This window comes from Saimiri boliviensis, chromosome 4 (genome assembly GCF_048565385.1).
Source record: "Saimiri boliviensis isolate mSaiBol1 chromosome 4, mSaiBol1.pri, whole genome shotgun sequence".
In the NCBI taxonomy this organism is placed as follows: domain Eukaryota; kingdom Metazoa; phylum Chordata; class Mammalia; order Primates; family Cebidae; genus Saimiri; species Saimiri boliviensis.
The window spans coordinates 60,678,357-60,693,023 of NC_133452.1; the positions used below are offsets into that span (position 1 = coordinate 60,678,357).

Genomic DNA, 14,667 nt, shown 5'->3' on the forward strand with positions numbered 1-14,667 from the left:
TATCAAAATTTGTAAAGAATTTAGGTGAAAAAGCCATAAAACAGAAAAACAAGAGGTTGTCTGGGACTTATGAAAGTGTTTTATATTTTAAATCTCAGGAATGTTATGCCGATACTCCCTATTTCTTCCCTTTCTTAAGTGTTGATGCTGATACTCTCAGTATTACTAACAAAATTCTAGTTCCTTAAAGATCGTTTTAAAAACACCTGCACCAAGTTCTGTGTCACTCAGAACTCCCTCTGACCTGAGTGGCCTCTGACCTGGTGCCAGACCCTCATAGGGTGGCTAAGCTCCTAGTTTTAGTGTTGCCTGGTAGTCTTGTCCTTCCTGTCTCCAGAGTCAGCACAGTTACTTGTCTATGAAAGAACAGCCTATGGCAGCAAGTGCTTTTAGCTCTAACTCAAAATAATCAAGTTAACATTCCTAAAGTCACTTCTATAATATGCGACTGAGTGACTCACTATCCAATAAGTTAATCAACAAATTTTTGAAGCATCCAGTGTGAAATTCAAGTCATATAATTTGGAAAATTGAGTGAAGTCATTTATCACGTATGACGCATAATCTCGAACACTTGTTTTCTCACATACGTGAATAGAACATGGACATCTATATTAGGGTGTTCCTTCCTAGTAGTTCATTTCAATAATGATGACATTCTTCAAAATGTTTATTTCCACTTGTTCATTTATATTTAGGAGCAGTCTACAAACCAGACCAAAAAAAGTATTCTGTGATATTAAAGACACATTTTTCTAACATAGAAAAAAAGAAGAGTAAATGAAATAATCACAATATGGAAGAAAGCATAAATCACTTTCGGAGACCTGGAGAAGGATCTACTCACTAGTTCTGTGCACTAGTGCAGGCCATTTACTTCTCTGAACCTGCCCAGCTATAACACAGAGACAGTGGTCCCCTTCTTACAAGGTCACTGACATAAACACAATTCCCATTATGGAAGCTCAAGAAATGCCAGTTTCCTTCCGCATGTAAGTTGCTCATCCCTTATTTATCGGGTTTGGTTCCAAGTTACTTTTAATTCTTCTCAAAAGTCAAGGCCCTAGCCTCTGACACAGGTTTGCTAGAATTAAGATATTGGATTCTGAGGGATCTGTTCTGAAGGAGGTGACACTTGTTTGTCTGCACAAATTGCACTATATTTGTTCAACAAATAGTCATTTTCCCCACTTTGCTACAAAATATTAATAAGAATGTTACTTAGGCCATGAAGCTAATAGGAACAGAAAAGCTAAGAGTGTAATACAGGAAAATAGGTGTTTTCTGTGTAATTATGAAAAGTGAAATACAGAGGGTAATCTCAGTTTTAAAGATAGATGTGTGGTTTTCTTAACTCAAAATGTCTGTATTCTGCAGGTACACTGAAACTGAAACAAAGATCAAGAAATCTGTCAAATAACAATCACACAGACAAAATAAATGGCTCCTTCTACAGACACCCAAACTGTACTGAATGAAAGGTCTTTTTTTTTTTTTTTTCTTTAATACAGCATCTCATTCTGTCGCTCAGGCTGGAGTGCAGTGGTGTGATCAGCCTTAACTTCTCAATCTCATGTGATCCTCCAGACTCAGCCTCCTGAGTAGCTGGAACTACAGTCGTGTACCACCACATCCAGCTAATTTTTGGGTTTTGTAGAGACAGGGTCTCCCTTTGTGGCCCAGGCTGGTCTCAAACTCCTGAGCTCAAGAGAGCTCCCACCTTGGCCTCCCAAAGTCCTGGAATTACAGGCATGAGCTACCACACCCAGCCAAAAGATTTTATAAAGTGGAAAAATACGGTTTGAAAAGCAAATTTCCCCACAAGAGAGTCACTGGGTTTTCTCTGGAGGGCAAAATAAAAGTCCCACAAATGCTGCTCAATAAAAGGCAATATTTTCGTGGTGCAAAATCAGTAATTGTTTGTATAATAAAAATTGAGTTCCATTTTACTACTGACCTTTAATAAATTATGTGTCCTATTTAAACATGCATCTTATGAGACTACTTAAAATATAAAGTGACACATGTAAAGCATTTTTAATTCTTTAAGAGAAAACAACTAAATGACTCAGCAGTTTCTTTTATGCCAAATTCTACAAAATGTTCTTTCACTCTGTGGAGTAAAATGACTTTTATGAGAAAAAACAGCAAACAAGTTTCTCTTATAAAATTCCAATAATTTTAGAAATCAGAGAATGCTGCAAATCAGTTTAAATTTCCGCTTGAGGGCTGGGCACGGTGGCTCACACCTGTAATCCCAGCACTTTGGGAGGCTAAGGTGAGCAGATCACCTGAGGTCAGGAGCTCGACATCAGCCTGGTCAACACGGTGAAACCCCATCTCTATTAAAAATACATAAATTAGCCAGGTGTGGTGGTGCATGCCTGTAGTTCCAGCTACTTCAGAGCCTGAGGAAGGAGAATCCCTTGAACCCGGGAGGCAGAAGTTGCACCACTGCACTCCAGCCTGAGTGACAGTAGGAGACTCTGTCTCAAAAAAAAAAAGTTGTTTTCACTTGAGAACCTTAGCTACCTCAGGTTTTGTTTTAAGACACTAACCCATGACTTGAGTATAATCAAGGACAGGGACACAGTCAGGTTTTAAGATCTGTTCTGGCTAATGGACCTATTCGAGTCCACTGAAGACACAGTCTATTTCAGGCATCCCCAGACTGCGGCCCACGGGCCGAATGCGGCCCCCTGAGGCCATTTATCCGGTCCCCCCGCCGCACTTCAGGAAGGGGCACCTCTTTCATTGGTGGTCAGTGAGAGGAGCACAGTATGTGGCGGCCCTCCAACGGTCTGAGGGACAGTGAACTGGCCCCCTGTGTGAAAAGTTTGGGGATGTCTGGTCTATTTCCATAGCACAACCCCGTGAAAGAAGACCCAGTTCACACAACATTTAAGGTATCCATCAGGCTGGCCATGATCTTCCAGCCCATTGCCCACTGGAGGGTGTGTTGGGAGCACAGGCCAGATGGAACGGGGAGAAAGAGAGAGAGGGTAACTGTACCAAAGCAGAGTTGAGCTAATCTGCTCAATATAGGAGCTAATAATCTGTTGTCTGAGTCCCTGTTCCCTGACTGACTGCTGATTGAGGAATTATTAAAAGACGAACTGCTCTGAGAAAGTGTCCTAGATCCAAAAAGCACTGAGATTCAAGTTAGGTCTTCACAAATTCTTTCAGCAAATGTGTCCCTTAACTGTGAGACACTCCTCCACCACTCTCCTTCCCTCTCTCTCCAGTTATCTCCTTCTCTCCACGCCCTCTCCCTTCCCCTATCTCCATGCTTTGTCAATTTAGTGATTACCAGAGCTAGAGTTCTTAAGAAACTGCACTGATAAAGAAGAAAAAAGGTGGAAGGTCAGGTAGCACGGGGCCATTTTCAGAATTTTTAGACTGGGGACCCCAAATTTTAATTGCTATTTAAAATCAAATGTAATTAAGACCCTCACATAATCCACTGTAACAACAACAACAACCTCAAACTAAAGCAGTCATTTTACTTAAAATGGGAACTTCTTAGGCTACTTTTACTTTGCTTTTTTGTGTTTTGTGTGTGTGTTTTTTTTTTTTTTTGAGACAGAGTCACTCTATTGCCCACGCTGGAGTACAGTCACATAATCTTGGCTCACTGCAACCTTTGCCTGCTGGGTTATAGTAATTCTCCTGCCTCAGATTCCAGAGTATCTGGGATTACGGCATGTGCCACCACACCCAGGTGATTTTTATATTTTTAATAGAGACAGGGTTTCACCATGTTGGCTGGGCTGGTCTCGAACTCACGACCTCACGTGATCCACCCACTTCAGCCTCCCAAAGGGCTGGGATTACAGGTGTAAGCCACTGCGCCTACCTGTCTACTTTTACTCTGAACATAGCACCCAACCATTCTGAGGTAAGGAAATTTAAGTTCAATGACCCTAAACAGACAAATGCCTATCTTGTCTTAGCCCAGCAGCTAATCCTGAAGTCCAAGAACTGTACCAGTTTGACAAAGATCGGGTTATCTCTAGAAATTGAGATTTTTTTTTTTTTAAGGGAAGGGTAGATCCAAATTGAGTGAGTCCCCAAAAGCTACACTAACATGAAAAGCAATTTATAGGAGTCAAACCACAGAATCATAGAATAAAGAGCAACTCTACAATAAGGTACAGCCACCAAGCTGCCGAACTGGGTCCTCATGCTGTAGCTGGCTCCAAACCCAAGTGTTTCCCAAGGTTGTAGACATTAAGAAGCCATGTGTCAACAATAGCTGGCAAATTATTTCCTGTAATATGGGTTCACGCTTATTATCTTGGGATCTTATTTTTGTCATCTGTCATACATGAACAGGTATAATCTTCCTCACAGACACATTCTGATAAAATCTCGAAAAATATAAGATACATTTTGAGGCAATTGGGGTCATCTGGACATAGACTACACATTAACTATTACAGAGTAATGTTAATTTTCTGAGCTGTGATGATGGTATTGTGGTTATATAGGAGACTGTCCTTGTTCATATGAGATGCACACTTAAATTTTTGTGGATGAAGTATCACAATGTCTGCAACTTACTTTCAAATAGTTCATCCAAAACAAACATACATACAAGCACATGTGTGCGCACGCACACACACACGTGCGCACAGTACTAGAAACTGTGAAGTGCTTGACTAACATACCAATCTCATAGAAGTCTAGGGAACTGGTATCACCAAGTACTTCTGGTAGAAGGGATAGAAGGGGAGGAGTGGTTAAAATAAGCAGGATTGGCTGAAATTCTATGTAATTCCATCCTTTGTTTTTTTTTATAATTCCATCCTTTGTTTTCCCAGCTCCATGTAGTCAGGCTAATGAACCCAGAAGAAGTTAGGTTTATTCTCTAAAGAAGGTAAAACAGGGTCTTCTTTAACTGAGCTCAACAAGTAAGGGTACTATCACAATAAGTACCCTTATTGTTGAGTGTCAGAATACTTATAAACACGGCTATTAATTGAATATTTATATCCTAAATACTGGGCAGTCCTGCCTTCTTCCTATACCTGGAAGCCAGCAACCAGACTTTGACATCCAGGAAAAAGTGTGGAAGATACTTCTTTATAGAGAATATGACTAGACCGTAAGAAAAGTCCTGAAGGGCCGGGCGCGGTGGCTCAAGCCTGTAATTCCAGCACTTTGGGAGGCCGAGGCGGGTGGATCACGAAGTCAAGAGATCGAGACCATCCTGGTCAACATGGTGAAACCCCGTCTCTACTAAAAATACAAAAAATTAGCTGGGCATGGTGGTGCGTGCCTGTAATCCCAGCTACTCAGGAGGCTGAGGCAGGAGAATTGCCTGAACCCAGGAGGCGGAGGTTGCGGTGAGCCGAGATCGCGCCATTGCACTCCAGCCTGGGTAAAAAGAGCGAAACTCCATCTCAAAAAAAAAAAAAAAAAAAAAAAAAAAAAGAAAAGTCCTGAAGGTACTGCCATTGGGGTGTCACCAACAATACAGTCCAGCCAGATGCTCCTAAGCATAGGTGTGCGTAGATACCATCTGTAGGTTGACCAACCCCATCCACACACCCCTACTCTTAAGAGCAGACAAACAAACAGCATGAGGCATCAGAGGAAGCCTCTAGCATAAAAAGCAGAGACAAAAACCAACATAAAAATGCAACAGAGACTATAAAGGGAGAAGAAAACTTAATTTAAAAACTACCACTGATATACTCAGATAAGATGCTGCAACCATGAAATAAGAACAGACTAATGTATAAAGAGATAATTTAGAGGGGAAAAAAAACTTTTGAAAATTAAAAACATGATAGCAGAAATGGAAAGCATTCAATAAAGGGATCAGAATACAGTCTCTTCCACAAAAAGATGTAAAACAGAAAGGATAAAATAGGAAAACTTAAGTGTCAGTCCACAAAGTCCTACATACACATATAGTTTTGAGACAGAGTTTCACTCTTGTTGCCGAGGCTGGAGTGCAGTGGCACAATTTTGGCTCACTGCAACCTCTGCCTCCCAAGTTCAAGCAATTCTCCTGTCTCAGCCTCCCAAGTGACTGGGATTACAGGCATGCACCACCATGCCCAGCTAATTTTTTATTTTTAGTTGAGACGGGGTTTCACCGTGTTGGTGAGACTGGTCTCAAACTCCTGACTCCAGATGATCGCCTGCCTGGGCCTGTCAAAGCACTCGGATAGCCGTGAGCCACCACACTCAGCCAGGAAGTCCTACATCTGAATAATAAATTCTAGAAAGAGCAAACAGAACAAAGAAGTGGGTAAGACACAATGATGATATTAAATATTCAATTAATAGCCATGTTTACTGAAAGGCATGAGGTTCCACATTAAAAGGGCCCTTCAAATGCCCAGCATGATCGATTAAAAAGAGACTCACACAGAGAACCATTATCATGAAATTTCAGAACACTAGAAACAAAGAGAAACATCCTACAAACTTCCAGAGAAGAAAAAACAGGAATCAAGGTCTCAATTTACTTTCCACGTACCCTTTCTCAAGAAACTATGGGAGGGAATGCTCTATGAAATCCACAATATATCAAGAAAGAGGACTTGAGACACAGGAACCAGGAAAAAGCCAGCACAAGAAGGAGAAGCCATGTCCCCAGGATGATGCTGAGGGGCACCGAAGGAGAGCTGTGCACCAGGTGCTCAGGGAAAGTGTTTGGGCAGGACGTGTGCAGAGTTCTCCAAGGACGTAAATCCACAGAATCCCTCATGTGCCTGAATATAAATGGAGATTTAGACCACTGGGGATGAGTTTGAGGTTGAAATACTAATACGTAATACAAAACTTAAAAGTAAGGCAGTTATTAATGCCAGGGAAATAAAAAGTGGTGCAGGAAAGGAAAATTTATCATTAATTCAAGGCTCAGCTATGAACAGGGTTTATGTAATCATGGTCAGAGAAAACAGATCTAACCAAAGTTGTAACTATATGGGTGTAATGGTGGGGTAGAAAAGGTGAACGCATTATGATAAAAGGCAAAAGGACAGACAGAAACTAAATCTTCATTTTCCTTAGGGAGAAGTCATTAGGTAATTCCTCATGCTCATAAGTCAGAAAGCAGCAAGACTGTGTGGCACCGGGAAATCTGGATGTAAATCCTAAAAGGATGTGTCAAAAGAGTGTAAAGTGAAAGCCACTGAGGAGGGAACCATGAAGAATAAGGGGACAGGAGATGAATAGGAATTTTTGTTAGTTTTTTAGTAACAAATCTTTGAGCACATATATTAATATGTAAACGTGTATATATAGAGAGACTATATATAAATATGTATTATATGATATTTATATATGTATAAGATATATACAACTTTAATATAAATTATACATATAATTTTAGTATATATAATTGTGAAGAAAATAATATGTATGTATGACTAAGAAAAAATATTGTGCAACATTGCTTACCAAGTTATTATATATTTTTAAATTTCTTCTTTATTATCAAACTATAGATAAATTATAGAAGTATTTCATTAGATATTATCCGTTACATTTGAACAATAAAAAAAGAACCTGCTTTCATATTAAATTAGCATATTTAGGTGTACATGATAATTTTCATGGCATATATAAGTGCTGATTCCAAGTATTTTGGGCTAATTTCATTTAGCAACATAATATAAAGTACTGGTGGTTATATAAAGTACTCACCAGTTCTAGTGGACTAAGACGTGCGCCAGAGATAGGCCTGGAATCAGATGACTCAAAACTGGATGCATGGAGGCTAGCATAAGAGATGGTTCAGAGTGTTAGTTTGTGAAGAATTATTTCTTTATTTATGGTATATATTAGTTAACTCTAGCTAAAAAAACAAGTCAAAGGATGCAATGCATAAGACTTGAGGGAAAAAAATTTAATGTTATTGTACTTAAAACAATTTATTAACAAGTCTTTTGATTGCTTATAGGAAGATTAAAAAATACTGAATAATGAAAAGAAGAAGTGTATATAGGAATTTCTTAAAAAGCTTTGTTCATCTCACTTTATAAAGCTGGTATGGGACAACCACTAGTAACCATTTCATTCCAAAGTAACTTCCTGAACTAACATTTGGAATGACCTTCAGGAATCTTGAACAAAAGTCAGACTTAAAGAAACAACTACCTTGAAAATCAATCAATGTAATCTATCACACCACAGGCTAAAGAAGGTAAGTCACATAATCATATCAACAGATAAAGAAAAAGCACTTGGCAAAATCCAACACCCATTCACACACAAAAAAAAATTCTTAGCAAACTAGGAATAGAAAAACTTCTAAGACTATCTACAAGAAACCTACAGCTAACATCATACTTTATGATAAGAAAGAGTTTTCCCACTCAGATGAGGAAGAAGGAAATGATGTCCCCTCTTAATACTGCTTTTCAGTATTATACAGGACATCCTAGTTAATGCAATAAGACAAGAAAAAGAAATTAAAAGCATACAGATTGGGAAGGAACAAATAAAATTGTTTGCAGATAATATGATTACCTATATAGAAAATCCTAAAGAACTGACAAAAAACTCCTAGAACTAATAAGTGATTATAGCAGGGTTGCAGGATACAAGGTTGGAAACTGAAATGAAAACATATTACTGTTTATGTTAGCACTCTAAAAATTAAACACTTAGTTATAAATGTAACAAGATATGGATAAAATCTAGATGAGGAAAGCTACAAAACTCAGCGAAAGAAATTAAATAAATGGAGAGATCTTCCACTTTCATGGCTAGGAAGACTCAACATCGTCAATGTCAATTCTTCTCAACTTGATCTATAGATTCAATGCAATCTCAATCAAAATCCTGGCAAGTCATTTTGTGGATATTGACAAACTGATTCTAAAGTTTCTAGAGAGAGACAAAAGACCCAGAATAGCCAACACAGTGTTGAAGGAGAAGAACAAATTCAAAGGACAAACACTCCCTGACTTTAAGACATATTATAAAACCACAATAATAAAGACAGTATAGTACTGGTGAAAGAAGAGAAAACTAGATCAATGGAACAGAATATAGAGAGTCCAGAAATAGACTGACATAAATACAGTCAACTGATCTTTGACAAAGGAGCAAAGGCAATACAATGGAGAAAACAGAGCCTTTTCAAAAACTGGTGCTGGGCTCTTTCCCTGCCACCTCCAAGTTGCACGGAATTGGAGGCTTGCTGCATTCCAAGATTCACCTTCACTCACAACCCATTGCCATGGCTGAGGATGGTACTGCTGCTGGAGGTGCAGCAGATGTTAATACTGCTTTAAAAGAGGTGAAGACCACCCTCATCCAGGACAGCCTAGCACATGGAATGTGTGAAGCTGTCAAAACCTCAGGAGAGCCAAGCCCATCTTTGTGGCTTTCATCTAACTGTGATGAGATTGTATCTCAAGTTGATGGAGGCCCTCTGAGCTGAACACCAAATCAATCTAATTAAGGTTGATGACAATAAACTAGGATAATGGGTAGGTCTCTGTAAAACTGACAGAGAGGGAAACTCCATATAATTGGTTGTAGTTGCGTGGTAGGACTATGGAAAAGAATCTTAAGCTAAGGATGTTATCAAAGAGTACTTCAAATGCAAGATATTAACAAGTAAAACTTTGGCTCATATTCCTTAAAAAAAAAATAGTGCTGGGACAACTGGACATCTACAAACAAACAAACCTAACAACCTTCACCAAAATTAACTCAAAACGGATCACAGACATAAATATAAAACACAAAACTATAAAATTCCTAAAATATAACATAGGACAAAGTCTAGACAACTTTGGGTACTGCGATGACTTTTAATATACAACACCAAACTCATAATCCATGAAAGAAAGAATTGATAAGCTGGACTTCAGTAAAATTAAAATCTTCCGCTCTGCAGAAGACACCATCAAGATAGTAAGAAAAGCCGCAGAGCAGGAGAAAATATTTTCAAAAGACATATAGCGAATTTTTATCTAAAATACACAAATAATTCTTAGAATTCAACAAGAACATAAACAACCCATTTAAAAAATGGGCCACAGACCTTAACAGACACATGACCAAAGACGACATACATAAGGCAATAAATATATAAAAAGACACTCCACATCATATGTCACCAGGGAAAGTAAATTAAAGCAATGAGATACCATTGTACACTAATTTGAATGGCCAAAATCTAGAACACTGACAATGACAGTGCTTGCAAGGATGTGAGGAACAGGAACGCGCATTCATTGCTAGTGGGAATGCAAAATGATACAGTCCCTTTGGAAGACACTTTGGCAGTTTCTTACAAAGCTAAGCACCATCTTCCCATATGATCCAGCCATCATGCTCCTTGGCATTTACCCAAAGAAGTCGAAAACTTACGTCCACATAAAAACTTACACGTGGATGTTTATGGCAATTTTATTTCTAATTGCCAAAACTTGGAAGCAAATAAGGTGTCCTTCAGTAGGTGAAAAGATAAATAAACTGTGATACATTCAGACAACAGAATATTATTCAACACTAAAAAGAAGTGAGCTATTCAAGCCATGAGAAACCACAGAGGAAACTTAAATGCATACCACTAAGTTAAAGAAGCCAATCTGAAAAGGTGACATACTATATATTCCAACTATATGACATTGTGGCAAAGGCAAAACTATGGTAACAGTAAAAAAAATCAGTGATTGCCAGGAGATGAGGGAAGGAAGTGAAAAATAAGCAGACCAAAGAATCCGTAAGGCATGAAACTACTCTGATAGTGGTTACATGTCATCAGAAATTTGTCCAAACACATAAAACGTACAATATCAAGAGTGAACCCTAATGTGAACTACAGCCTTTGAGTGATAACGGCGTGTCAAAATGTTAATTGATTGTAACCAATTTACCCCTCTGGTGGGGGATGGTGATAATGAGTTGCTGTGCATGTGTTGAAGTAGGGGGTACATGGGAAGTCTCTGTACCTTCCACTCAGTTTTACTGGGAACCTAGCATTGCTCTAAAAAATAAGTCTATTTTAAAAAACTATCCATAAGTAGAATTAAGGGAAAGCGTAACCTGGTGCTGAATATCTGAGCGCACATGAAAGTGAAATGCCACATACCTGAAGGAGGAAGGAGGTCTATTTCCCGATGTTCGTGAAGATGCAGCTCCAAACAGTTTTCTTTGGTCTTCCTGCGGTGTAAACGGTCTTTGGGTTCTAACTGTTCTTAACGCATTTCGTGCTTCACTTATGATTTCTGCACTGGTCTTCTGCTTAGACACTGAAGGCCGATAAAATGGATCCAGTTTTCCTAACTTTTTATCATTTGGAGACAACATCTCTCCTTTGAAAGCAAAATATTCTTCAGATAGACACCACACCCTGCAAATGTATGGTACAAAAACCCATCAATTATTTTTATCAAGTACTTTATAAAGCAACGCTTAAACCCATCCATATATGAAACCATTCTGCTATATTAAGCTTTAAAAAATCTGAATCAATTTTTAATTAAAAATCCACCAAGCAGTTAGAAGGTTAGGATCTGAGAACAGCTCTCAAAAGTGTAGAGAGGAGAATTTCCTCAAAAATATACAACTGAGGAAAAAGATGTGCAAGGAAGAAACCCAGGATGAAAGCTAAACCCAGAGAGAACGATTAATCATGAAAGAAGACAGAATAGGAAGAGAGAATCATCTCATGGTCTTCATCCTATAAAAAACACTGAGGGTTTTGTTAAAATGTAAACAGTTTTTTTTTTTCTTCCCCACTACCCTCCACACTAAGGTTAAATTTTAGACAGAAATGTTGTCTTTCCAAAGGACACTTCATTTTGCAACAAACTTCAGAGAATGGTTCAGCCCACATTTGCCCATGATGTAATTAAATGAATTGATTCAGCTCACCTATAATTTGAGGTAGTGACCTAAGTAAATAAATACCAAATATCAATACCAGAAGATCCTTTCCCAACACCCCTTTCTGAAAGAGTGAAAGTCATTACAAGGGCCACGAGAATGCAGATCCTTCTCAAATGTTGGTGTGTCCCATGGAGACAAATCTAAACTTTAAAATAGTACGGATTTTTAAAATGTAATCCTAATGAGTACATAGCATTAGGTGTTTATTTCTTAGGAAAAAAAAAAAACTTGAACCCCATATCTCTAGAGAGACAGGGTTCTATGAATTTTTCACCTATTTCAGCTGCCCAATTTTAGAATAACTTCTGCAAAAGAGAAAACTGCCTTGTGACATATGCCCCAGGAAAGTAAAAAGAGTCCATTTCTCTAAGTAGAATCAACAGGTGATTCCTTAGACAAATAAAGATTTACTATATTGTGATTCTGAACATTGTTACATAACAACAGACAACAAGAACATTTGTTTAGTTCTACGCAGACTCCACCCCAAGAGTTTCTGATGCAAACTATAAACACTATGGCATACTTCTCATAGGGAAATGCCAGGTGTTGAGCTAAAACAGTAAAAAATTACTTGATAAGCAATACAATTTTATGAATTTTTTATATAGGATTTTGAATTTAAGCAAGGTCTCTATAATTACGTTCATTAATATAACTATCAAAAATGATGGCAGGCCTAGTACATTTTATTTCTAATACTTTTGAAATAATTGGTTTTTACTTTGAAATATTCAATGATAATTATTTAAAGTATACACAAAATATTTTATAGCTGCATATATGTATATTATTTTTGGAAGCCTAATACAAATTCAGACCCATAACATCTAACTTCAGTGGCCATGACAGGTTTGTTGGTTTGTTTCTAAAAGACCTAGTGCAGTAAGAAATGAGGCCGCTAAGTGAGAAGAGGTTTCTCTACAATAAACAGGCTTCTTCCAGAGCCTAAATCAGGTTTGCCACCCCTTTGGCCTCACATGGCACTAATAAGTCTAACAATGTCCAAAAGTAATCTGGCAAGTCTAATAAAGACTAGAGAAAGTTCTTTTGGGAGTAATAATGGACTCTCATTCCTGACCTAAGGTTCTCTCTGGCTTTAAAACTATATTCTTTCAGACAGTGATGAGCATTTACTCAGGTCAAATTCTAAGAATCCTGTGAATTACGTGCGGGCATACAGGAATTTAGACTGACCGAATACTATACTGGTAGAAACAATGTAGATACAGGGTTAAAAATATTTTTGTCTATCAATTTTTACCAAAAAGCCTAATACAACTTTCTCTATCCTTCTTCTTCTCTTTTTCCACCAAATCTCAATTTAACAATTACATTGTGAGAAGGATAGCTATCCTCCTTGGCTTCTCAAAGTGCTGGGATTATAGGTGTGAGCCACCATGCCTGGTCTGGACAAGGTCTTAAGCAATGGAAAAAAAGAGCTTTGATATATGCCCACAGGTAATATTCGAACTCTTATCCACTACATGGGGTGGTAGGAGGTGAGGCACTTGGAAGTACTGGGGCTACAACTATTAACCCACTCACACAGAGACCCCAATATTTTCCCAACAGGAACAGCCTTCTTGGTGTGTAGCAGCTGAGTATTTACCTTGCTTCTACTCAAATCATTTCAATACAAGGAAGAAACTGATGGCAGCAATAAAACATAGAGACAAATTATTTATGTAATCACGAAGGAAGAAGGGACTTCTGACTGGGGGAAGGCATCAGGTAGACTTCCTGGAAGAGGTGGTGCTTGAGCTAGGTTGTGAAAAAAGGGCTGAATTTGGGCAAATGGCAGTGGCTGGAGTAGAAAGGGAAGCTCCAGCAAAGTCAGTAAGTGAGCCAATGCAAAGCGCCAAGACATACAGGGTGTGTGTGGCCAAGAGGGAACTCTGAAAATGGAGATTGTGGTTGAACTAACTAAATTAAATGGCAAGCCGAGAAATTAAAACTCGATGAGCAAATCAAACACAATATTTTGACCTGGCAGAGACGGGCAGGAAGGAAAGGAAGGCAAAAATCAGAAGTAGTAAAATCAGACAGTTTTTACATAATCACCCAGCTAACTCTCAAAGGTCACTTCCTCGAGGAAGCTTTCCTGGACATGCCTCTCCCACCCTGCTAGCCTCCATGGGGCCCCTGGCTGGTCTCTGCCACTCTACCCTCCCTCTGTGTTAGAATTGCCTGTGCATGTGGTATTGCCCCAAGACTCTCTGCCCCAACCCTCCACATGAGGCACAGCTGAAGGTCAACACTTACATAATCACTTGACTCCATTTTTAAATATAATCTTGAGCTAAGAAATTTCCAGATGAAGGCTGAATAATTTCTCTAATCGGAGATATCTGTTACAGTGAATTACGAAACCTGGACCTTATTTCAAATCTGATTCTGGATGTCATGTGGTCAGATGAGTTCAAATTTAGCCTCATTTGTGTCTTGCCTTTATTTCAAGTTGCCTGGCACAGAGTAGGACTCAATATTATGATCAATGAGCGAAGCATGGAAAGCCGGAGATACAGGAGTCAAGGTGAGGCCGAGGTTAGAGGAGAGATGAGAACAAGGGAGGTGCACTGAGAACAGAATTAACAGGATTTGGCATCTGTGATGCCAGGAAGAGACAAGAAACAGCACTGGGTATGCAAACCTAGGGGAGCCAGAGGGTAAGGAGACCTTTTAAAAGAAACAGGAGGTGAAGCAGACTTTAAGGGAAAGAAGAAAGAGGTTGAGTTCTGTCTTGCATCACACCATCCTGAGTCTGAGGTATCCACTGGACCTCTAGAGGGTGAA

The 14,667-nt window shown here is 38.8% G+C and overlaps 1 protein-coding gene across 7 annotated transcripts in view; it reads right to left on the minus strand.

Annotated features, from left to right (window-relative positions):
- Positions 1–14,667, minus strand: part of ARMC2 (armadillo repeat containing 2) — a 161,726-nt gene that overhangs the window by 145,353 nt on the left and 1,706 nt on the right. For 4 of the 7 annotated variants that reach the window (XM_003935942.4, XM_074397616.1, XM_074397615.1 and 1 more), the window contains exons 2-3: positions 11,072–11,332; positions 7,666–7,738 (exon numbers count right to left, since the gene is read on the minus strand). In XM_003935942.4, the coding sequence (XP_003935991.1) occupies positions 7,666–7,738; positions 11,072–11,289 (291 nt within the window). In that variant the 5' untranslated portion in view covers positions 11,290–11,332. Of the gene's footprint in view, positions 1–7,665; positions 7,739–11,071; positions 11,333–14,667 lie in introns of those variants that run through there. The other 3 variants (XM_074397618.1, XM_074397620.1, XM_074397619.1) reach the window with 3 other exon arrangements.